General features: G+C 46.4%; 1 protein-coding gene across 3 annotated transcripts in view; it reads left to right on the top strand.

Moving 5' to 3' along the window:
- Positions 1-24,211, top strand: part of CTNNA1 (catenin alpha 1) — a 117,299-nt gene that overhangs the window by 74,367 nt on the left and 18,721 nt on the right. For all 3 annotated transcript variants that reach the window (XM_074552114.1, XM_014271340.3, XM_074552115.1), the window contains 2 exons: positions 11,761-11,853; positions 22,349-22,505. In XM_074552114.1, the coding sequence (XP_074408215.1) occupies positions 11,761-11,853; positions 22,349-22,505 (250 nt within the window). The remainder of the gene's footprint in view (positions 1-11,760; positions 11,854-22,348; positions 22,506-24,211) is intronic.

Below are 24,211 nucleotides of genomic sequence, written 5' to 3'. Positions count from 1 at the left end.
TTCTTCCTCTGGAACCCACTACCCCTGTGCCAAACTTTTTTCTCAACATAAATTTTATTTTTAAGTTTTCTTCTTACCAAGAGAAATATTGGTAAAACCAAGGAGGCAAAAGCTCTCAATGGTGTTTCATAAGCATTGATTTTTTTTTCTAATTGCTTTAATTTATCTGAAAAGACTGCTCTGTGCCTTTTTTTAATGCACTGGGTTGCATCTTGCATATGGAGTGATGATTTTCTCATTTTCAGTGAAACCCATGAACAGATGCAGACGGCAAATTTATTTGCTTGGAAAGAATCACATTTGGGCACTTGCAGCTCTATAAGCTTTCTGTAGCCTCTTGCTCTGACATTTCCCCCTTCTGTTGCCCTCACTGTCTAGCCCGATGTCCTGGAGTCATTCTTCAGTCTAAAATCTAAAAATACCCCTCTCCCAAAGCCTGAAGCCTTGCACACTTGCTACATTTTTCTTGCAATTATCCTGATTTGCTCAGACTTGCAGCCTGTGTGTTCTTGGGAGGGTCTTAGCAGCTGCAGGTTTTTTACATGTGAAAGGCTTTTTAAAACGTGAAGTGGATAAAACATAGCTTGGATTTAAAATAAAAACTGGTTTTTGGAGGCACAGTGAAGGTCTTGGCTGTCCCCTGTCCATTGTCACTTACCTGGGCATGGCCAGGTACCATTTATTGCAAACAAAGCATGGAATGGAAGAATCCAGCAGATCCAGAAGTTAATCTGCTCTGACAAGATTATCCTTTGTGTCTATCAGCCACCTGATTTCCAGAGTTTCCACTGAGTTTTCCAGACCTCTTTGGAGGTGGCTTTGCTCATTCTTGCAGTGCTCTGCCCCCCTGCTGCCAGCTCAGGGGTCAGTCAGTGCTGCCAGGCAGGGCTGAGGTTCCTGGGGAACAACACAAGCACTTGGCACCCAACCCAGATATTGACTTGGAGTGTTTTTCTGAATTTTATTAAATCTCAAAACCCAGCATTTTCCAGACTAGGGTCATTACCAGGGTACTTCAGCACCTATTTTTCCAGTATTCTCATTTACAGAGGGGAAAATATCTGCCAACTCAGGTTTGTCTTTTATTGCTTTTATTTTTAAGGTAATTTTGTATTACAAGGGAAATATCCTTGCACTGTGGTCTGGAGAAAAGAGGCAGAGTTATTTCCCATTTAAAATGGAGATCAAAATGAGCAAAATGTCTCTTCCAAAGCACAAGCACGTTTTCTGTAATTTGTCTATAGATAGCCTTGGCAGCAATTTAAAACTAATGTCTCCAATAAATGACCAGTGTAACTCTAATGTGCCCTCTAAAGTCTGACACTCTTCAACAGCCAATGCACTTTCCTTGTAAGTTCATTTTATTAGTCAACTAATTCATAAATAAATTAAATTCTTCTCATAGAACATGCTTTCCTTACATTCATAATCAGAAAAGCAGGGAAGCCTCAGCAGAAAAATGTTCCTACATTTTTCAACAAAACTGGATATACAAATTTAATACATCATACATAAGTAAAGGCAAGTGACCTTTTAATAGGATAACTTCTGTTCTTGTAAGGTTATTTTTGAGGCCAATCTTCTAATGCTACACCAAATAATGTATGAAAGGGTTGGTAGGATGCTGGTAGAGTTTAAAAATGATGTTGGAAGAAGAATAAGAGACTTCAGGGTAATCTTTCTGTCCAGATTTCATTGTAAGTACTTATGGGCAAGCCATGACAGTGAAACTGATGGGAGGGATGAAGGGATTGAATCCTCACAAATCTGGGCAGCCATTGGGCTGTCTGGAGACAATTTTTCTCTTTGGAAATGCTCATGGTTTGCTGCTACTCATGGAGGAGAGGCATTTGTGCCACACGCCAGCCACAGGGACAGTCACCTTGCTGTGTGACTGGGAAGGGCTTGCTCTGCACATCTGGGCCAAGGCACGTGTGCAGGGGGTAGAATTTGGAGTTTGAATGAGTTTGGGGTTTGGAAGATATTAATGTGCTTTTTATTCCACTAGAAACTGCCCTGTGTTTGCTCTGCTCCTTTTTCCTTTGGAAACAGCAGCTTTTTGGGAAGGGAAGTGTGTAAAAGAGGTCAGGAAGTGTGAGAACAGTTGGGTTTAGGTGGTGTTGACATGATGTCTTCAGAGGTAGCTGAAAAGCAATAGAGTCCTTTTATTTTCCAGATATTTAAGTCTTAATTCCAACAGCATTTTTAAGTGGCTTTTTGGGTACAGTTTTTTATAGATGTGGCATAAACGTTTTAATTCTTGATATTTAACTAAAAGCTTTGATGCATGTCTGGATTTTCATCATCTTAGTCATTAGCAATATTGGATTATTAGTCATGTCATGTCATCAAGGAGGTGCCTGAAATCTGTGTGGAGCTCATTACTGACACTGTTTTGTCGTCTTCGTGAAGAGCACAGTGTACTGACAATTACAGTTACACTGCCATGAACAGTTGTCTGAATCACCAAAAACTGGTTTAAGCAGCTAATAATAGGCACCAAGTTGGAAGCCTTTAGTCAGATCAGAAGGCAGCATGTTCTGAGTGCTGAGCAAACTGAGATGGAGAGAAGAACAATTTCACAGAATTCCAGACTGGTTTGGGCTGGGAGGGACCTTAAAGCTCATCCTGTGCCACCCCTGCCATGGCAGGGACACCTCCCACTGTCCCAATGTCCAGCCTGGCCTTGGGCACTGCCAGGGATCCAGGGGAAGCCCCAGCTGCTCTGGGCACCCTGTGCCAGGGCCTGCCCACCCTCACAGGGAACAATTCCTCATTCCCAATATCCCATCCATCCCTGCCCCTGGCAGTGGGAGCCATTCCCTGTGTCCTGTCCCTCCATCCCTTGTCCCCAGTCCCTCTCCAGCTCTCCTGGAGCCCCTTTATGCACTGGAAGGGGCTCTGAGGTCTCTCCAGAGCCTTCTCTTCTCCCAGCTGAACACCCCCAGCTCTCCCAGCCTGTCTTCATTTCCACTTTGACAAACACAGAGACGTTTTTAGATAAGGATAATTATTTGGGTCCTGTCCAGATATCACTACTAGAAACACTTTTATTTTAAGGAAAGGTATTTGTGTTGCTAAGGAGCATCTCAGCTGAGGGTTTGCTCTGAAGGTTTCAGCTGAAGCTGAGCTCTCCATCACACACCAGTGGTGTCATTGCTGTCGTGGTAGCTCAGATAGACTTGTATAACTAACGTGGTTTGTGATTATAACAACATTTTAACACTTTAGCTTGTTTGTCTGAGGGAGGAACAGTTCCTGTGCCAGCAGTTACATCTGCTGCCACAGCTGCATCGACAAGGGGCACGGTGCCCGCGCCGCACACTGCTGTTCCTGTGGCAGCCCTGCTCTCCCTCAGGTCTGTGCAGAGGATAATCCACCAGGCTGCAAATAAAGATATTGCTGCACTTTCCTGCTGTGGCTATGGGTTATGCTACAGATGTATTGATTCCCTTCAAACACCTCTTTTTTCTGTCTGATTGAAAACCTTCCCCATTGGCACGAGGGAAGGCGTCCCCATGCTGCCCTTGCTGCAGTGAATGGAGCCCAGTCTGGTTTGTCCTGATGCACAAACTCTGGGATTGCTCAGCTTGTGGAAAACTTCCCTTCTCTGTGAAACCTTGACAACACATGGGTGGCTCTCTGTTGGGGGAGAGCATTTCCTCAGGGCATGGAAGGAGCTCACCAGTGTGGAGCAGCACCAGGACAGCTGTACCTGGAATGGCACCAGGGAGCTGGAGAGGTGTTGGGAGACAGCTCTGCACAGGGTGAGAGGCAAGTGCAAAGCTGTATCCTATAATTAGAATTTTAAACACAGAGGGAGAGCTAGAAATGTGGAAGTACTAAGATGTAATCCCAAGCAAAAGGTGGTTACCCATGGAAATGCTGATTGTCTCAATATAACAAGGAGCAGAAGGTGCACAATGCCTTTATTTTCATACTTTTATATTACTTAAAAGAGTGTGGAGAGACAGAGCAAGGGAAAATGGCTTCCCACTGCTACAAGGCAGGGATAGATGGGATATTGAGAAGGAATTGTTCCCTGTGAGGGTGGGCAGGCCCTGGCACAGGGTGCCCAGAGCAGCTGGGGCTGCCCCTGGATCCCTGGCAGTGCCCAAGGCCAGGCTGGACACTGGGGCTGGAGCTGCCTGGGACAGTGGAAGGTGTCCCTGCCATGGCAGGGAGCGAGACTGGATGAGCTTTAAGGTCTCTCCCAGTCCAAACCAGTCTGCGATTCTGTGTCTCTGGTTTCTGTTGCCATCACTTTCCAGCCTGTTGAAATAACAAGCTGTGTGACCTCCATTCCTCATCTCCAAAATGCCAGCCCTTTGCTTGCCAGTTTTGTTCCAGCCAACTGAAACTTCCCCTCCTTGTGTTTATAACCAGTCTTGGAATGAAACTGTTCTCATCTTCGTGTGAGGCTGCAGAGCTCTGGAAATAGCAGTTCTCTCAGTTTGCTCCTTCATTCTCCCCAGTGCTTTACGTCTGCAGTTTGTGTACATGTGCCTTGTTTTATTTAAAGACTTTTACTATTTTCAGTTAATACTTGGGGATTCTGTTGCCCACAACAAGCTTTTGCAAGGTACCTACTGTGGAGCTGCAGCTACATGCTACTTAAGTCATATAAAATCACAGAGCAGCTGACAGCATGACTCTGGTAACTCTGTGCACAGTCCCAGGGGATTTGATCCCTAGTCCTCCTGTATTAAAGAAGTGGAGCTTTTTTGTGTAATTCCCAGTTAACTCTGCCTCTGCAAAATGAGGGGTTTGTAGGGTTAGAGTTAACACATCTATAGCTGTAACACTTCTCCCTCATGCAGCACCTGTTAGGGCTGGATGTTAAAATGCTCAGATTTGTCCTGAATATTGAGTGTAGTGTACAGGTGAATAAATAAATGTATGGACTTAGTAAATAATGAAAGTCTTTCTGGAGAGGGATGGGGATTACATAATCAACACATCTCTTCTGAGAGTCCTCACTTGCCATTAGTTTTGCCAGAAGAGTTGTTTCTGCAGATAAATTAATTTCCTGAGCTTTGACCAGTGTGAAGGGAATCGGGATGGGCCTTTTTTAACATGGAGGAGGAAGAAATTAGCTGTGCTCTGTTTGAATTTTTTGAGAACATCAAATACACTTTTCTTTAGCAAATTCCTAGGAGAAAAATGTTCAGTGGTTGCCTGTCCATTCTTTCTTTTTTTTTTTTTTGCTTTTAAAATGGGTGATTTTTTTTAAGCTGCTTAAAAGTTGGAATTTGCATTCCCAGAGAAATTGTAAAATGTAAAGCAAAAAAAATAGAACAAGCTGAAGTTTTGAAGTTTAATCAGAAATGAAAATGCCAGGAACACCTTTGAAAAGCTTGGTTTCCGTGGCATTGAAATTCCCAAAGTATCTGTGTACACATGGATGTGGGTTTGTTATTTTTGTGTAAGAGTTTTTGAGCACCAGTTATGAGAGGATTCTGCTTAATGTTAAATTGAAAAGTTCTCAGTGTAAGACAGTCAGAAAACTTCTTTCTGCAATGCTATTTTTACAACTGCGGGTTCAAAGGAGAGTGTCCAGACTCGGAGAATTCAATTAGTGAGTGTTTGGCTCCTGCGCAGGGATGTGTAATCCTGGGCTGTGGCAGTGCTGGGTGGCAGGGCCAGCTCTGACAACATTCAGTTATGCAACAATAAACACATTGCAGAGCCTTCTTGGGGCTGCACCAGCTCGGGGTGGCTGCAGCAGCACCACTTTGGAGACTTTGCCTTCTTGAGTGCCTGAAGAAGCTGTCCTAAAAATCTGAGCTGTAAACAGGAGGAAAATCTGGGTGGTGTTTCTGTGAAGTCAGTCCAGGCACATAAGTCTGAGGCTTTAACACATTTATTGTCAGCCTTTGAAATCCTTGAAAATCAAGTTTCAAAGTCCTAGAGATTATAATTCCTTTTTTTCCCTATTGCATCTTTTGTCTCTTGTTGGAAAAGCAATTGGCCAGTCCTTCAATAAAGAGTTCCCTGTAAAGTTGCTCTGCCTAAGCCAGGGAGTCTGGGCAAAGAGAAGGCACAGCAAGTACAGAGCTGGAGCATTGTTACACAGAATGACAAAATGTTCTGAGTTGGAAGGGACCCACAAGGATCATAAAGTCCATCTCTTCACTGAATGGGGGTCAGACCCACAACCCTGGTGTTATTATTAGCTTTGCTGGGTTGTGTTCAATAGTGTAATTTAAAAAGCTTAACACTGACCCCAGACTTGTATAGTTGAGACTGCTGCAGTTTTTTAATTGCTGGAAGACTTACCTTAGTCACGACCTGAACAAATTTGGAGTTTAACAAAAAAACAAAATGTATTTCATGTGGAAAAGGTACAACCTCTGTCTTGTCAGGGGAGGTGGTTCTCTGCCACAAATTGTTACTAATGGTAGAAAGAACAGCTTTAGAAATGTCAAGTTTTTCCTGATTTAAATACTAGTAAATTCTGAACAGTCAAAGTTAACTAGAATCTGAGATGGAATCACTCTGTGACAGATGGTACAATATTTTTTTAATATTGGAGTTACACCTTCTTACTAATAACATATTCCCAGCTGACCCTTTGGCCTGAGGTAACATCTGCTCCTCAAAAGGAGCAACTTAAGTTATGCCTCTTCCAAAGGCAAAAAACCTAAATGGAAAAATTTAAGTTGGAGAAGCCCTCTGAGACCCTTGAGTCCAGCTGTTTCCCCAGCACTGCCAAGGCCACTACTAAACCCAGTCACCAAGTGCCACATCCACATGGCTTTGAAATCCCTCCAGGGATGGTGACTCCACCCCTGCTCTGGGCAGCTCTGCCAGGGTTTGACAGGGTTTCTCTAAAATCCACCCTGGGCCTGCGCTGGCCCAGCCTGAGGCCGTTCCCTCTGCTCCTGTCCCTGTTCCCTGGAGCACAGCCCGACCCCCCGGCTGTCCCCTCCTGGCAGGAGCTGTGCAGAGCCACAAGGGCCCCCTGAGCCTCCTTTGCTCCAGGCTGAGCCCCTGCCCAGCTCCCTCAGCCTCTCCTGGGGCTCCAGCCCCTGCCCAGCTCCGTTCCCTGCCCTGGACACGCTCCAGCCCCTGCAGGGCTCTCTGGCCATGAGGGCCCAGAACAGGACACAGCCCTGAGGTGCCCCAGCAGTGCCAGCACAGGGGACAGGCCCTGCCCTTGTCCTGCTGCCACCCCAGTGCTGGCACAGCCCCGGGGCCATTGGCCTCTGGCCCCCTTGGGCTCATGTCCAGCCACTGGCACAGCACCCCCAGGCCTTTCCTGCTGGACACTTCCCAGCCTGGAGCATCCCTGGGGTCGTTGTGATCCTGGGCCAGACCCAGCACCTGGCCTGGTTGAACCTCATACAGCTGGCCTTGGCCCACGGATCCAGCCTGTCCAGATCCCTCTGCAGAGCCTTCCAGCAGATGCACACTCCTGCCCAGTGTGGTGCTGTCTGTGCAGTTACTGAGGCTGCCCTCCATCCCCTCATCCAGGTCACCAACAGAGACATCAAACGAGGCTGGCCCAGTGCTGAGCCCAGGGAGCCCCACTGGTGACTGGCCTGGATTTAGGGCCATTCACCGCCCCAATTGTGCCAACACCAGAGCCACTCACCTCAAATCATCCTGCAGTGTGCTGGTGTCATCACTGAGAACAATGAGAGTTGAGTTTCAGAAACTGCTCAGGGCATGAACGGCCCTTTCCAGACGAGCCTGCCCAGCTGTTCCGCTTGGCACCATGAGGTCCCTGCACTGCATTTGTCACTGGGGGGGAATTTAAGCTCATTCCTCTAAATACCAGCAGCTGCTTGGGGTCTGCCCTGCCTTGTGGGGTTTGAGAAGCCATCTCTGGGCCGTGGTTGTAGGCTCTGAACTGAGAGAACCTTGAAATCTACTTTAAATCAGTGTGTCAGCAGTGAGAGGTGCCTGAACCGTGCACGGCTGCGGGCTTGGGCTGTCTTCATTCCCACTGTATTTTTAACTTTTTTCAAGAGATTGCTCGTTGTGCTGATTACATTATTTGCAGTGGTTTTGTCTCCTTTGATGCCTGTGCCAGTAGTGCTTATGTAAAGGGACTTGATGATATTGAATGGTAAGAATGAACAAATGCAGCAGGAATTCAATTGCTATTTTGCTCTCAAGCACAAGTGTTCTTCTTTCTAAATCAAGTCTGACCACTTACTATGTCAGTCAGCTGCTTTTGTTGGAGACATGGAGAAACTATTTAATTCACATTTGATTTAAAGGAAATTTTTGTTCCCTTGAGGTGCATTATTTAATTTAGAAGTTTTGGAAATGTATGATTTCTAAGCGCTCTGTGGGCTTTGAAAGAGTTGATCTTCATCTCAGCCACAAAATCCAATGTATTATGGGTATGTGCCAAATAACTGGCCAGCACTACCCTATCCTCTGAAGACAGAGGGAGTTGGAAGTTATTTGTCAGATCACCCAGAAATTACTGAAGATGAGTCCTTTCAGGTAGTTTTAAAATTGAATTTCTTAATCCTGCTGCCATCCACCTCAACTGGTACATGCAATTTCAGAATTCATGTTATAGAGCACCTGAAAATTACTGACAGTTTAAAATACCTCACTGTTACGTCATTTACAACTTGATTAATTGGTAGACACAGCTCTTCTTAAATTCCAAATTTTAAGAGGCTTGTGAGTGTTTTCCAGTAGTTAGACAGAGCCTTCCCATGGGTGCAGTAAAGGCTGCACTGCTGTGAATTTACAGCCCTGTCTGCAGCGCTCTGAAGTCATCTCAGCTGCTGCCACGTCTGTGCCTCGCTCTGATGCTCAGCAGAGTTTGCAGGGAAGTTTGTGTGCTGATCTGGCAGAGGAAGCCCCTGCCAGAGCGAGTAGCTGGCTGTTGGATGAGCGTGCTGAAATGAAGGGCTGAGCTCTGGAGGCGCAGCCTGGGATGGGATGTGGCAGCCAACAGTTGGATTGTCTTAAACTGCCAAAGACCCTCAGTCAGGGAAGCACACACGCTTCTTTCATGAGCGCTGGCAGTGCCAGTCGGGCGCTTTCTAAAGAAGAATTGCCATCAGTTGGGTATTCAGGAGAAAAATGACTGTTCAAAAATGACTGTGCAAAAAAGCAAATTTTCATTATACCACGGTGGGGACACTCCATTATTAACTTCTTTGCCTCTCTGTGTTCAGACAGAGCAGGGTTTCTGTGCGCTTGATTCATCACACTTGGCTTGAGAGACAGCACAACATCTCCAGATATCGGAGAGGCTGATTTTGTGGTGCTTCAATGTCGCTTTTATTCTGCCCCTACTCAATAGAGCTTTGTGTTCTCCTGGCTCCTAGAGGTTGTAATGCTGCTGTGGAGGCAGGAATGATGGGGAAATATGGACCATAAAAAATATTGGCAAACTGGTGTTTCTCAAAAATATGACCCGTGCTTAAACCAACAGCAAAATCTTTATTTGACTTGTAAATCATGGCATCTGATTGTCTTTTGATTCTTGTGAGCCTCTAAACAAAAGCATGATGTACTTTTATGTTATCCCAGCAGCTTGCTGGCAACTAGGGATTCAAGGCATGGCAGATATACAGAAAAACTCCCCAGAGTTCAGACACAGCCCCTGTGTGAGGGGTGTCCAGGGCCAGCTGTTTGCAGTGGTGCTTGCAGAGGGCGGGGCTGGGTGCAGAGAGGAGGAGCTTAGCTGGGCCCTGCCTGCAGGCTGTGCACTGAGCTGGGCACATCCTGCAGTTCACCCTGCACGTGTGGGACTTGAAGCCAAACACAGGTGGAAGAGAAACTTCAGGAGCAGGACACAAATATTCCTGAGAGCTGGCAGGGTTTCCTCTGTGTTGTTGATGCTGCTCAGTCTTTCTCTCGACTTCAGTTTGTTTTCCTCCAAATATGTATTGGCACATCTGTTTTCTTGCTTGTTTTGTGCTGGAAGCACCTCTCCTCCTGACACCCCTGCTTTCAATCCTCTGTGACTTGGCTTGGAGCTGGAGGGAGGAAGAGGCCCTGTACTTTGCAGTGGGAACTTGATTTTATTTCCCCAAATTGATAATGGGATTGATGAAAACTGCTGTTCCAGTGTAATGGCACGTGCTTGATGATTTGCAGGACAGTAATGTATTCTGTGTGGGAACATCTGCCATGAGGGAAGGGCTTGGGGAGGGGGGAAAAGCATGTGGTAGAACTGCAGATACTACTTCAGAATTACTTACATGAATGCAAAGAATAGTTTAATTAACGGCAGAATGCAAATTCCTCAGCTTATAGAGAAAAGTATCTGGAGAAATCTGGTTCAGCGATGTTACTGAGCATCTGCTGGCTCCTGGAGATGCTTTTATGGCATATTTACAGGGGGCTTAGCAGGTTGCTCAGCCTCTGGAAGGACAGTACTCGGTGTTCGTCTCAGTTCACTTGCTGCTATTTTTACAGCTTTCTGTGTTCAAATGGCTCAGAATAACATGCTTGTCATTCACCTGTCAGCTGAGAAATGTAACTTATTTCAGACTTCCTTCCCCTGAGAGTAGCTTTGGGATGAGGAATATCTTCAATTACCAAAAAATTCCGTGTTGTCCCCATCCTCTGTGCTCTGAAAAAGCAGATGTTTACAGAGCTCCCTGCTTCAGGCTGACCTAGCTAAGGGTGATGCTGTGCAGCAGGTCAAGGTTGTGGAGTGAAGTTTTTAGCATCACAAGAGATCCTTTCAAATTTTGGAGGCCTGTGGATGCATCATGGGGATCTCCTGTGCTGGTTTTATTTGCTGAATTGCAGAGGGGAGGGCTGGAGGAGCCTTACCTGACCCCTCCTGTCACACAGGGGCCCTCATGGAGCACCAGCAACCAGCTCAGCTCCCTGGGGTTCTGCTGTGTCTCCCTGCTGGGACTGGGCTGTTAAACTGACTGCAGCTGCTGCCAGTGCTGCTCTTCAGCATCACCCTGATCGTGGCTGGCAGGGGTTCTGCCTGTGTGAGTGGCTGGGGGTGGGAGCTGGACCTGCCCCAGCCCAGAACCCCCCGAGCCCTGGGCTGAGCCCACAGCAGGGCAGGGATTGGGATTCTGCCCCTGTGTCCCTGTGCTCAGGTGATTTCCCACCTGCAGAGCTGCCCCAGCCCTGCCCCAGCACAGGCAGGAGCTGGAGCTGCTGGGGCCGGGCCAGAGGAGGCTCCAGGATGATCCCAGGGATGGAGCAGCTCTGCTGGGAGGAAAGGCTGGCACAGCTGCCATTGTTCACCTGCACAGGAGAAGCTTTGGGGGGAGCTCAGGGTGGCCTGGCAGGGCCTGAAGGAGCCCCAGGAAACCTGGAGAGAGACAATTGACAAGGGATGGAGGGACAGGACACAGGGAATGGCTCCCACTGCCAGGGGCAGGGATGGATGGGATATTGGGAATGAGGAATTGCTCCCTGTGAGGGTGGGCAGGCCCTGGCACAGGGTGCCCAGAGCAGCTGGGGCTGCCCCTGGATCCCTGGCAGTGCCCAAGGCCAGGCTGGACACTGGGACGGTGGAAGGTGTCCCTGCCATGGCAGAGGGTGGCACTGGATGGGCTTTCAGGTCCTTTCCAACCCAAACCAGTCTGGGATTCCATGATCCACAGTGTTACAATTTTATGTCTACAGAAGGAACAGGTGCCATTAGTGGTTTCAAAACTCTTTAGAACAGAACAAATGTGGAATCTTTTTGTTCCATGATGGATTACTGGTTAGTGGTCACTGTTGGGATTAGGCAAAAGTTTTCTCCAGAAGGAAATAACCCCAATTCTAACAGCTGTGTTTTGTTTTCTCCCCTCTCTGACACAGGTTGCCAACTTGGCCTGCTCCATCTCCAACAACGAGGAGGGTGTGAAGCTGGTCCGGATGTCAGCCAGCCAGCTGGAGGCCCTGTGTCCCCAGGTGAGGAGACAAACCCCAACCTGCTGCTGCTGCTTAGGGCTGCTCTGCTGTCACAGTGGCTGTGTCTTGCTGCAGAACTTGGTTTTTTCCCTTGGTACATGCAGAGGATGAAATGCAGCATAGGCATCAAGACTTAGAACTTTGAACTTCATGGCAAAGGAATCACTGATGTGAAAGGGTTGTTTTTATGTCACAGCTCTAATTCCATTTGGCCAGGACATTCCAGTAACCTGCAGTTAGGAAATGTGGGAAGCTTCAGTGGTATCCTGTGCACATCTGTGCTGCAGGAAGGTGCTTTGTGAAGGTGCTAGCACTGCTCCTGGGCATGCTGTAAGATGAATTATAAAATACTATTTTTGCCTGAGTAGAATATAAATATGCCAAATAATCTTCCCGATGGAGTAGGATGAGAGGAAGTTGGTTATGTGTGAACAGTGTGAGCCTGGCTGAGACTACCTTTTAATTAATAACTTTTTAATGGAAACAAGGAAATTAAGTTTATATAAGCACTAGACTATCCTCTTCCTTCTTGACAGCCTGGTGTTTTAAATGTCAACAACTAGATACTTGGATGAACCCCTGAAGACTGCAGGGTGCTGTTGATTTGTGTAATTTACATTTTTTAAAGCAACAGGAAATTCAGATCTAAAACATCCAAATAAGTGGTTGTTGCTAAGGAGGAACGAACAGAAAATATGTGCTCAGAAAAACTGGCAAAATGACATTTTATGAAAATAAAGTGTATTGTCTCAGGATTACTTGGAATTTCTTCAGGTTTTCCCATCTGTATTGGTGTTTTTAATCAAAAGGAAGAGGGGTGCTCACCTGTACCCACCCCAGCAGGAGGGGATTTAGAGGGAATGGGTGAAGGCAGTGTGAGGAGCAGGACTGGTTTGCCTTTTGTATGACCTGCAGGTAACTGTGCTGTTAAACAGGTGAAGAGAGGTCCCTGAACATAAAGCCTGAAACATTAAATCCTAACATTCAATCCTAATCCTTCGGGCATCCCGGGGTGGCTCTCTGTGCTCCCACTCCTGCATTGGGCTGAGCAGTTCCTGCCCTGCCCTGGGTGAGGGCTGTGCACGGCTGCTGAAACCAAAGGTCAGGTTCTGCAGTTGGAACAGAGCATGTGGAAGAAAAAGCTTTTAGAAATCCATCTTCCCTGATATGAGGGCTTGCTCTTTCCTGAAGGAGCCAACTAGGCTGATGTAAGTTTTTTTTAGTTCTCTCCCAGAATATGGGTGTCTAACGCAGGGTGTTCCAAACAAATGCTGCTGCTTTTGAAAATAATCATCTGAAGAAAGTTAGGTTCTCTTTGAATCGAAATGTTTCTGGTGCTTGTCCAAGTCTGTGGGGGTGTTTTCCTCCCCCCATTGCTGAAATTGTGTGTATTTCAGACTCTTCTATCTTTGCTTTTCCAGCAACTAACTGCCTATTTAAATAAATCTACTCCTGGATAAAATAAGCACCGTGGTAGTCAGCATGAAATAATGACCCAGCTGTAGTCACCAGTGTAGCCACATCTCCTGAAGTGCAGCTGTTAACCTTTGACTGGGGATTATGGACAATATATTTAACACACATTGGAAGCTCTGAGTATCTATAAATGCACAAGGGCTTTAACTGATGGATTTTGGCTTTACAAAGGTCACATCTCTGAACTTCCAAGCCTACAGTTGAGACGCTCCTCTGCACAGTCTTGCCTTAATTTCAGGGTCGTCACCAAGAGATTAGTAAATGACACTGTAGATGTTCATAGCAGTTGAAAGAGTGCTTTTATATTACATTACATGCTCTTGGGTTGATTCTTTAATGCTCTAAGAGTATTTAAACATGTTGTGAATCCTGAGAGATAATTAGGGGCACTTGTCTAAGCTGTTTTACAAATGGCATCTGTGTTTTCTGGTAACAATGGCTCGTCTGGTGCCAGTGCAAGCAGCACAGCTCTCCATCCTCCTCCTCCTCCTCAGCTGCCTTCCTCAGCTTGTCCCCAAACCTCGGGTATTCTCCACAATCTCTAAAAGATTCTCAATATCAAGAACAGCAAAGTGAGATTTTATTGCCTTTTCTAGACAATTTATTTTGCAGTTTTTTCCTAATGAGGTTCACAGCTACTTCTTAGGTGGCTGTGCTGAACAAATGTGTGCATTAGGCATAAGATACAGGATAACCCAACATTATATGCCCTATATGTTTTTAGAGGGGATTTTTTGGCTCAGATGGTGTTTTTCCAGGAAGATGCTGGATTCAGAATGAGTCAAGTCAATCAGTAATTACAATAGTCCCTGAAACGTCAAGATATCAGTAGCACACAGAAATACAATGTATGAAATGTAATTCAAAGTATTGCTGTGCTTGAAAGATGAAACTGAAATTTAATGCACTTGAGTCCCAGGTAACCTCTTTAGTAGTTTATCTGAGTAGAAGCCATTCTGGGAGTAGGGAATTCCTGGTTAAAGAATGATTTCTGCAGAAATCAATCTGTAGAGTTAATTATAAAAGCTGTAGCTCAAATAGAGCCATAATTTGCTCCCTTGCCATCAGGAGCCATTGAACTGGCAGCAGGAGGAAGGAACATGCAACTCTTCAAGCTGCCTGGGGAAAACCTGGAAGTTTTGTTGGTATTGACAAGCAGTCAGTCGTTGCCAGTGTCACCCTTGGGCTCAGACCTCTTCAGGTTTAAAATTTTCTTTGAGGAAAAAGAAAATGCGGAAAAATTTTCATCAAAAGGTCTCTACAGAAACAAGCAGTCAATTTATTTAGCGTGGTTTTGTTCCTGGAAATCAGCTCTTCCTCAGGAGTAACATCATCCTTCCTGCTTGTGGGTCCCCAGCCAATTAGCGCAGAAATTAATGTGAAGTTGAAGACTTAATGGGATATTTAGAGCTCCCTTTGAGGGTGCAGGAGGAGCTGCTGGGATGAGCTGTGCCAGAGTAGCCAGCTGGGTGATTTTAGTCTGGGTTTACAGGGCAGAAATAAGGCAGCTTCACAGGGTCACTGTGTTTTCTTCCTCAGGCCCTGACTTACCAGCCTGCCTGAATTCTTTCTTTTGAGAATTGCTGGAATTCTGTGTGAGGGAGCAGCCAGCTTTGTCCAGCACCTCGCAGGAGTTCCCTCAGCCCTGCCTGGATGGGTGCTGGGAACAAGCCAGGCTGGAGGGGGTTAAGGTGAAGGAGCAAAGTTCTCCATCACTACAGTTAAATCTAAAAAAAAAAGCTTAAACTGTCTTTCTTAATGGAAAATTACTGCTGTGAAATGCTTGGAATAGCTGCCTGTGCCTGCCTTTGCCTCGCAGAGCAGGGGGAAGTTTTCTTTGCCTTCTCACTGAACACAGAGCTTGCCAGTGGTGAATCAGGGAAAGTTTTGTTTGTTTATCTCGACTCAGGATCCTGGATCCTCTCCTCGCTCCCAGCTCTGGCGGCTGCGCTGTCTCCAGGAAGGGAAGGACTTGCCTTGGGAGCCTGCAAAGGCTGTTTTGTAACAGCATCTTGCATTAAAGATGCCTGGGAAAAGAGCTGAAACCATTGGAGTGTTTCTGATCATCCAGGCTGTAGGTGTTAGAAACCAGCAGTGAGAATGCCCCAGCCCAGCTCCTGAGAGGAGGAATTGCTCCAGCCTTTGATGTGACAGTCTGCTATGACTTGAGCTCCTTTTTTACCAGCTATGCATTGATTTGCTTGGTCTTTGCAGCCTCCATGAAGTTCATCTGTAGCCTCCTACCCAAAGTGCAGTCAGGCTGAGAGGTGTAAGAAATGACTGTGGGTAGAGCTCCAATCAGGTTGGGTGTTTGCCTCTGCCAGCCAAAGCTGGGGCCCATTGCCCTGGAGTCTGAGCCTCTGCTGGGAGGTGCCTGCAGGACGTACCTGCCCAGGGCACACAGGCCCTGTTCCCCTGTGAAAGGCCGGGCTGGGCCTTTCTCCACCCCAGCCCAAGGAGCTCATCCTCCACAGAAGCTTTGAGCCCCCAGGCAGCACAGCTCCTTCCCAGCCCCCTCCGTACCTGCTGGGGTGTGCTTGGAATTGCTCGCCACACACACGCCTCACCCATCAAACGACTCCAGAGAATTCTTGGATTAAATTACATTTTTAATAAAAATAAATTGGCTCTTCTCATATTAACATCTTGTTTTAATAACTGCTTGTTCACATCCTTCTATTCCAATTTTGAACTGCTTGAAAAGCCATTTGCTGCTTATAGATTTCTGATGAGGCAGATGGCTCATATGTGATCACACCTACTGACACAGAAACAAAATACCAAAGCAGAAGGAATCCCATGGAGAGTTCCAGAAACTTTTGTTTAAAAGTTGGAGTACCTTAGAGAAATAAAAAAACCCTGCAGACCACCCCTCAAATCAATCAAACCCAAATGTGACCAGCAGACTTAGTTCTCCTTGAGTCCCCAGTCACCACCAATTTCCTGGTGGCTGTTGGAGAAGGAGAGAAATTCATTTTTCTTGCAGTAAAGACTTAACATCAAACAATTGTCCCCTTTTTTCATCTCTCTGAAAGACTGTCAGATTTTTTGAATGTTCTAACGAGCAGATCTGTCTCCAGACTGTTTAATTGCAGGTGCTTGAAACATTTTATTGGCATTGAGTAGAAGTGCTTTTATTAAAAACTTAACACTTGGGCTGCAGATTTACATCACCCGGGCTCACTGGGAAGAACTGCCAGCACTGGCCAAGGCTGACCAGAAAAGAAGCAATTTTAGAAATTCAAACAGTTACTGGTGCATGAAAATAAGCCAAGAGCAGGAAGAGGATTCAGTTCTGTAGAAAGAAGTGTGTGAGTAAGAGCCCTTTGTTTCATCACAGGCACAGGATCTGGGGAGCACAATGGTGTAACAGCTTCCAGGAAAGAAACAAAATCCCTGAGATCCCCCAAAGTTTCAGCATTTGAAGCCAGATAAATGCAGAATGGAGCAACATAAATGGCACCAAAATTCTTGCAGCTTCTACTTGGACTGGCACTACAAAATCAGTCCTCAGCTCCAAATGAAAATGCTTTCTTCATGGATGGGGAAATTGATAGGATAATTATCTATACACAGAATGGAAATAGTCTTTATAGCAAATACTTCTGTGACAGAACATGCTGGGCTGGAGAAGAGCTTTGTGCTGAGGGGAGCACCTCCCCTATGGAGCCAGGCTGGGAGAGCTGGGAATGTTCAGCCTGGAGAAGAGGAGGTTGTGGGGAGACCTCAGAGCCCCTGACAGCGTCTGAAGGGGCTGCAAGGAACCTGGGGAGGGACTCTGCATCAGGAATTGTACCCCAGTGCCAGGGGCAGGGCTGGATGGGATATCGGGAATGAGGAATTGTTCCCTGGCAGGGTGAGCAGGCCCTGGCACAGGGTGCCCAGAGCAGCTGGGCTGCCCCTGCATCCCTGGCAGTGCCCAAGGCCAGGCTGGACATTGGAGCCACCTGGGATGGTGGGAGGTGTCCCTGCCATTGGAAAGAGATGAACTTTAGGGTCCTTTCCAGCCCAGACCAATCTGTGGTTCTGAGTTACTCAGTGTGGATCTGTGGTCGTTCCAGCAGTGGCACAGGACAGTGAATATCTGCAGAGATCCCTCAGTCACTGCGCGTAACTCGCAGGAAAGGAAAGTGCTCAAAGTGCCTTTTGTACATGGGAACAAAGAATTGGAAATCAAAGGAAACTTTTCCTTCCTCTTTCGGTGCATCAGCCTCTGTTCATTGCTGGTCACTGCCATTAGAGCTTCTGAGAGTGTAAAACAATCTGCTGTGTGTTTTGCTCCCAGGCATTTCAGCTCATCAGAGCCTGCAGAGTGCTTTTTGCTGTACTCCAGTACGTGGAGGGCTGGCACACGCAGATGTGGGCATGCAAACCTGCCTGGGATGTGACTGGGAGTGACTGCAACATCCTCCTCAAAAACCAATTTTAACACTTGGAGCAAAATGCAGTGAGGAGCAGGGAAGGGCATGAGCAGGGTGAGCGCTGCAGGCAGCTCTGGCATCTTGTGTATGTAAAGTTAAATTATGAGGAGCTTCTGAAGAACTGCCAGGAAGCAAGCTATGCTTTCTTTATTATAGGAAAATATGGGATTAAAATCCACCTGGGCAAGGGCAGAGAGGCTTGGTGGGCTTCTTTTCATATACTCCTGAGTAAAACTGATTTCACATCCCCGCTGGGGCGCTGTCTGTGTGTGCCACGTGTTCCTCTGCCCCTGGGATGAGAGCTGATAGGTGGGGGCTTGTTTTATTCATTTTTTCTTTTTACAAATGCAAAGTATCCTGGATCTATAGGCCACAAAGCTACTTTCCAACTCATTATCCAAATGCCACAAGAAATCTGGTGAGTCAAGATCTTTATATAAACCCCAAGCCCAAGTGAGTTATTTAGGAACTGCAGATGTTTTGGTTGTAAAGCAGTGGGGTGTAGTGAGGGGAGAGGACTGGGGGTTCCCCTCAGAGCTTCTGAAACTGAAAAACTCCTTGTTGGGGCACAGTAACATCCTAAATCAATCCTAGGAATCAAGGAAAAGCCAAACCAGCTGCAGGAAGAACATTCTCCTGAAAGGAGCAAAAGCTTCTTACCAAAAGGACTGAGGCAAAAATCAAGAAGTGCCTAAATCACTGAAATGGGTGTGGGTCACTCATGGTGTGCACTGAGTAAGATACAACAGGTTGAGATTGCAGTGCACATAGCTGGGTGATAGTGTTCCTGTCCCAAGTGATGTTTCTTCCTTTGGCCATGCCAGCCAAGTATTCAAAATTATTCTTTGTAAGAACACCACCACATGGAAGAGCTTCCTTCTGGCCTCTCTGACTTTCAGCTGCGGTGCTATAAAGCTGAGGCTGGAAGCCATCCTAAATTTAGCCTAAAAGAATTAATTGTGGCTGGCCCAGTGGCTGTAATTTACCCACAGGTTTGTCTGTGGTTCAGGTGTTTTCTGGCCAGAATAGCTGAGCTTTTTGAGAGAGCTCCTGGGCCAAGCAGCTGCAGTGCTGTAACCCAGGCAGGAGTCACTGCAGGGACCTGCCCTGCCAAGGGGGAAGGACACAGCCCCTCTGACATGTGTGCTCTCAACAGGGAACACAAAACCTGGGAAAAGCAGCAGCTTGCTCCCATGGAAGGGATGGGAAGAGGACTCAAGGTGCAGACTGAGACATCCATTCCAATCTTTGGGATGCTGAGCCTCCCCAGGTGCTGGCAAGCCCTGGCTGCTGCCATGGGAAGCTGAGAGGTGCAGGGAGAGGCTCCAAGGAACTCTCTGGAAGTGTGATACGGAGTGTGGAGCTGTCTGACTCCAACACTGCAACTGCTACATGAAACAAAGCACCGATAAAAATAGTGTGTTTTCTTGCCATGCTTCATTTCCTTCTGGATAGGCTCAAAATGTCCCTGTTTGATTCTTTTCTTTGTACAACTTCAGTGAGTCATTGTGATCACAGCGCTCTGGCAGCAACTTGAAAAGCTCTGAAATACAAAATATTTCCCTGAAATTGCCAAGTGTTTTACATGGAAGTGGCTACATTTCAGATAGTCCAGTCATGATCTTCCTGGCTTTTAACTCTGTCTGTCTCCATCCTGTGAGAGTTACTGATATTTTAAAGTAGTTGCCCAGTATTTTATGTGTTTTGGAGAAAGAAAGTGTATTGTGGTCCATCCCTTCCCCCAAAAAAATGTTTCCTCCTCCCCCTGAAAGTGTTTATTTTTAGATAATAAAGGGATCATAGTCCTGCTAAGTACACAGACTATTTAAGATCCAGCATCCCTGTCATTTTCCCACGTCTCTCTAAGCATCTGTTGGAAAATAAATCAATCACACTGTGCTGGATACCAGAGTATATTCCCTGGAACAGATCACATGCAGGGTGTTGTCAGTGATCCCTGGGACAGTTCCTCAGCAGAGGTGTGAGACAGGTGCAGGAGGATTTGCTCAGTTGAGTGCTGAACTCTCTCCACAGAGTGATGGCTTTTATCACCCCTGCTGAAGCTGCCTGTTGTGGCCACTTTGCACATGGAGATATGGAATGTGTGCTATAAAAAGAGATTGCTGAGCTGGGTCTGCTGCCCTGAATTTGTCCCTGAGCACACTCACACCTGTGTGGCTCTCCTGAGCTGTGGGTTTGTCTTTAGCTCCACAGTGACCATGGATAACCTTTGATATCCCCACCAGGTTTCCTCATCTGCAGCACTGCTGGCTGCTTCCCTACTGCAGGAATGTCTGTCTGAGAGGGATCAACACTGGTTTTGCTTGATCATTTTTATAAAATACATTGACCATGGCCATACATTTTTGCTGTAATGTATAAAAAATGCACTTTTTCTGGTTGAACAAGATTTCTGTTGAGAGGAGGGTGATGCTGTGCCTCCTGTGTTTGGATTTGGTGAGGACGCTCAGTTAGAGGCTGTAGGGCAGTTGCAGAGCCCTCTGTGTGGCAGCTCTGCTGTTACCTGTGACGAGGTGCTGAACATGGGCAGCTGGGCTTGACATGCGCTGTTGGCGAAGATTAATTGTGCAGCCAGCTGCTGTGGCCAGACAAACATCTCGCAGGAACCCAGGCCATATGTTCCTGCAGCATTAATGCTGCCCTGTCGCAGGGCTTACAGGATATTTTATATCTGATATGGGCCAAGGCAGGTTGGGAAAAGCAGAGGAAATGTCCTGACCCTTGGTATCGCCTCGCCACCATCTCTGTCTCTGCAGTGACAGTTCCTAACAGGATAGAAGTGGGAGCAGATTTCTAGAGCATTGTCTGGTTTATCTCTCTTGTTTCCAGGACACTTGTTCAGATTCATCTTCATGAAATCTTGGATATCTAGATTTTGATTGATAGGTGGTTAATTCATTACATCCATCAGACTGGGAGGAGAGGTGGCAGTGGCTGGACTGCAAATCAGGGCTCTTGAGCAGCTGAGCACAACTTTGCCTCTCTAAAACTTCTATTTGATTTTAAAATTCTAAACATAATTTTCTTGGGTGTTGCAAGGCTTTTTGGGGGTTTTCAGGACTTTCAGTTCCATGAGTGAGGGTGGCAGAGCAGCAGGGACTGTGGCTGGCAGCAGGGACATTCCAGAGGCACATCCTGACTCCTGCCAGTGCCACAAAGGTGTCCCCCTGGGCTGGCTGGAGCAGTGGAGAAGCCCTTGGTGGCTGGGACAGGGACAGTGCTGTTCCTCCAGGGGTCAGAGGCGTGTTCATCCCCACAGACCCCTGAGCAGATGGTGCTCAGGCTCAGGTGCTGCTGCTTGTGTTGGGCACTGTCACCAAAGCCACGGAGCTGGGCTGGGTTTGTGGCCCAGAGCTGCAGCCCCAGCTCCAGAGGCAGCGTGGGGAGCAGCCCAGCCCGTGTGTGGATTCTCCTGTCTCTGCTAACTCCTGCCATTCCTCGGGTGAGGCAGCCTCCTCCTCCTGCCTGATTCACTCAGTGCTGTCCCAGTATTTTTGACATCACCAGCATTTCCATCTTTAGTGAGTTATATATTTTTTTAAATGCTTTGTGACACTTGTAAATGAAGCAGGTAGAGAAAGTAGATTTTGGAAAAGCGGGAACATCTGGTGCTTGCATGTTTTGGTCGACAAGTTGGTGAAATTAATACAGTCCTAAAGCGGAGAAGAAAAATGACACCTTGAAGTTGTGAGTTAATTAGCTCTGACTCCAGGTGCTTGGGAGCAGGGCTGGGATTGTCACACTCTGACTGAGGATGGCTCCTCACGCCTGGCACCTCTCCAGGTCATTCTGCTGCAGAATCAACACTGCAGGAGCAGGACCAGGCTGTTGAGATTGGTTTCTCCCCCCATTCAAAGAGGCTTTTGTGGTTGTTTAAATGACCAGTTAGTGGACACAGCGTAAGCTCTGTGACCCAGCAGCACCTGTAGCATTTGTTCTGCTAAGAAAAACTAGGAGCTGGTGTAGATTCTGGTTTTGAGGTTTGAAGAAAATTAGGAGAGGGTATTCAGAAGAAGCATCTCCCGTTCCCTGGCTTATCTGGCTTGTTCACAGCCACAGCAGAAATCTGAAGTCTTTACAACAATTACTGGCAAGACCCAGAGTAAACCTGCAAGGAAAACTGATAAATCAAAATTTAGCTTTAATTTTGTATTTGCATATTGTTTCTACTTCAGTCTGTATAAGATTAATCCCTTTTTGACCTTTTTACTGAGGTTTTGGCAAGTAGCAAATGCAGCCTTGAGTGTACTAAATGTCATCCTGTCTAAAATACTTAACAACACAGCCTGCACTGGGAAAGCAACACCTTGTTACCACGAGCTGCTAAAGACAGGTGAAACCAGCTCTTGTGAAAACTTGCCAAGTGATTTTGCTTCTAATAACTACCCATAATAAACATGGAAGCAGGTATGAGTTGGATATGAGAGCAACAAAATTAAACACTTCTGTGTTTAAACATCGAGTTCCTCAAAACTTATTAAACTTGCTTTGTCTGCTGCTGAGTTCATTGGATAAACACACAGGCGGTAATAATTTTGTTGGGATATGTTTTAAAAATCCAGAGGTGTTTTTTGCAGGTCATCAATGCTGCCCTGGCTCTGGCTGCTAAGCCCCAGAGCAAGCTGGCTCAGGAGAACATGGATCTGTTCAAGGAGCAGTGGGAGAGGCAGGTGCGCGTGCTGACGGATGCCGTGGATGACATCACTTCCATCGACGACTTCCTGGCTGTCTCAGGTAACCAGGGCCTGGCTGAGCCATAATCACCCTCCTGAGAGCTCAGTCCTGGACAGGGGTGGTTTGGACACGTGTTCTGGAGTCTGTGAGGATTTTGGAAGGGATGGTGTTGTCACATCTCACCTGGGATGACACTGTGCCCACCGAGGTGGGAAAGTGCAGCAGGAGGTCTGGTTTCATGGAGAAGACACTTTATGTCCCAAGGTTTGGAATTGCTGGCTGAACTAAGGATGAATTGCCATTTAGCTGCTGTAGACAAGGCTCACCAGTAACTCAGGGGGAAATAGAACATGTTTATGTCCAAGGTAGGAACTAGCAGAAAAAATGATCCCTCAGGTCACCTTAGACTGCCATGTAAACAAAACTGAATATCAAACTGTGGTTGTACAAGTTAATTAAAATAAAACTGTTCATACCATGTCAGCTTTAGGAAAGTTTTAAGAGTTTTTAAAAGAGATTGGATCATTATAATAGATTAATAATTACATTTGGCAAAATACTTGCCAAGATAATCCGTTTTATCAGCATCTTGATAAAGACCCACTATCAGCTGCTGTGACCTAAAAATAATGGGAGCATTTTTATTTCCACATCCTTTAATTGTGCTCTAGTCAGAGGACATGGAAATGTAACCATGTGAATTGCGTCTGCAATGGTGTTCACAAATCACCTCTGTAAGCTGGGATTCTAATTTCCGTGGTGCAGGCAGGTTTGGGCATCTGAAGTGACTTAAAACCTCGAGTTGTAAAGAGTGATTTCACAGGAGGATGTGCAGGAGGAGGAGTCAGAAGTACCAAGTGAACATAGGTAGAAAATGTAGATGAGAAATTAAGGTCCTGAATTAAGAGGCAGTATTTTTTTAATTATTAAGAAAAACCAAACAAAGGCCCAAGTGGTGTTCCTGTGATGAGTCATCTGCATTGTCATACACACTGTATTGTGGCTCCCTGGGTTCTCAGTAAAATTCCTGTTTGCAATGAGTGAGCATTAAGTTCTGGGGCAGTTCAGTGTCCGAGCTCGCTGTATCCGTGGGTGCTCCCTGGGCAGCAGCAGCTGGAATTGCACAGCTGGGAGGAGCTTTGGGGAATCTCTGCAGAGGGAATTGTGTGCTGAGGTTTGAGGCTCCACTTGAAGCTTTCCCACAAGTGTACAAACATGTGAGAAAGAAAAGCTGGGAGTCCATACAAGCACAGCCTGTGTGGAGCTGCCAAAGCACTTTCCTTCCCTTGTAGTCCAGGTTTAGCACCACAAGATTCAAGGGAGTTGTGGGCAGGACAACCCTGTCTTCTGCAGGGATGCAGGTTAGTACAGAACTAGGAGTTTTGGCTAAATAACCAAATCTATTGCATGGCTGTACTCTCAGGAGCTTGGCAGTAAGCAGAGAAAGTTTATTTCCTGGAGTGGTGGCACATTGACTCATGAGAGTTCACCTCAAGTGAGTGCTTACCACCAAAATGGAGTCAAGGAGATGTAGTTTGAGACAACTCCAGATATTCAAGTGCATTCAGTAACTATTTTTATGTGTGTGTTATCGAAGAGATGGTAGAAAAATATTAAAGCAATAAATACTCTTAAAGTATTATTTGTTTGAACTTTGATAAATGTTTTCCATATAATGCCACAACTCCAGTTCATCTGCTAGAAGTCTGAGCTTCTCTTTGGATAAAGTCATGGCGAGCATGATTTATATCAAGTGCTGTTTGGGG

The sequence above is a fragment of the Zonotrichia albicollis genome, chromosome 15 (genome assembly GCF_047830755.1).
Source record: "Zonotrichia albicollis isolate bZonAlb1 chromosome 15, bZonAlb1.hap1, whole genome shotgun sequence".
NCBI lineage: Eukaryota > Metazoa > Chordata > Aves > Passeriformes > Passerellidae > Zonotrichia > Zonotrichia albicollis.
Note: the sequence above shows the minus strand (reverse complement) of the source record. Positions and strands in the feature narration are given on the sequence as shown.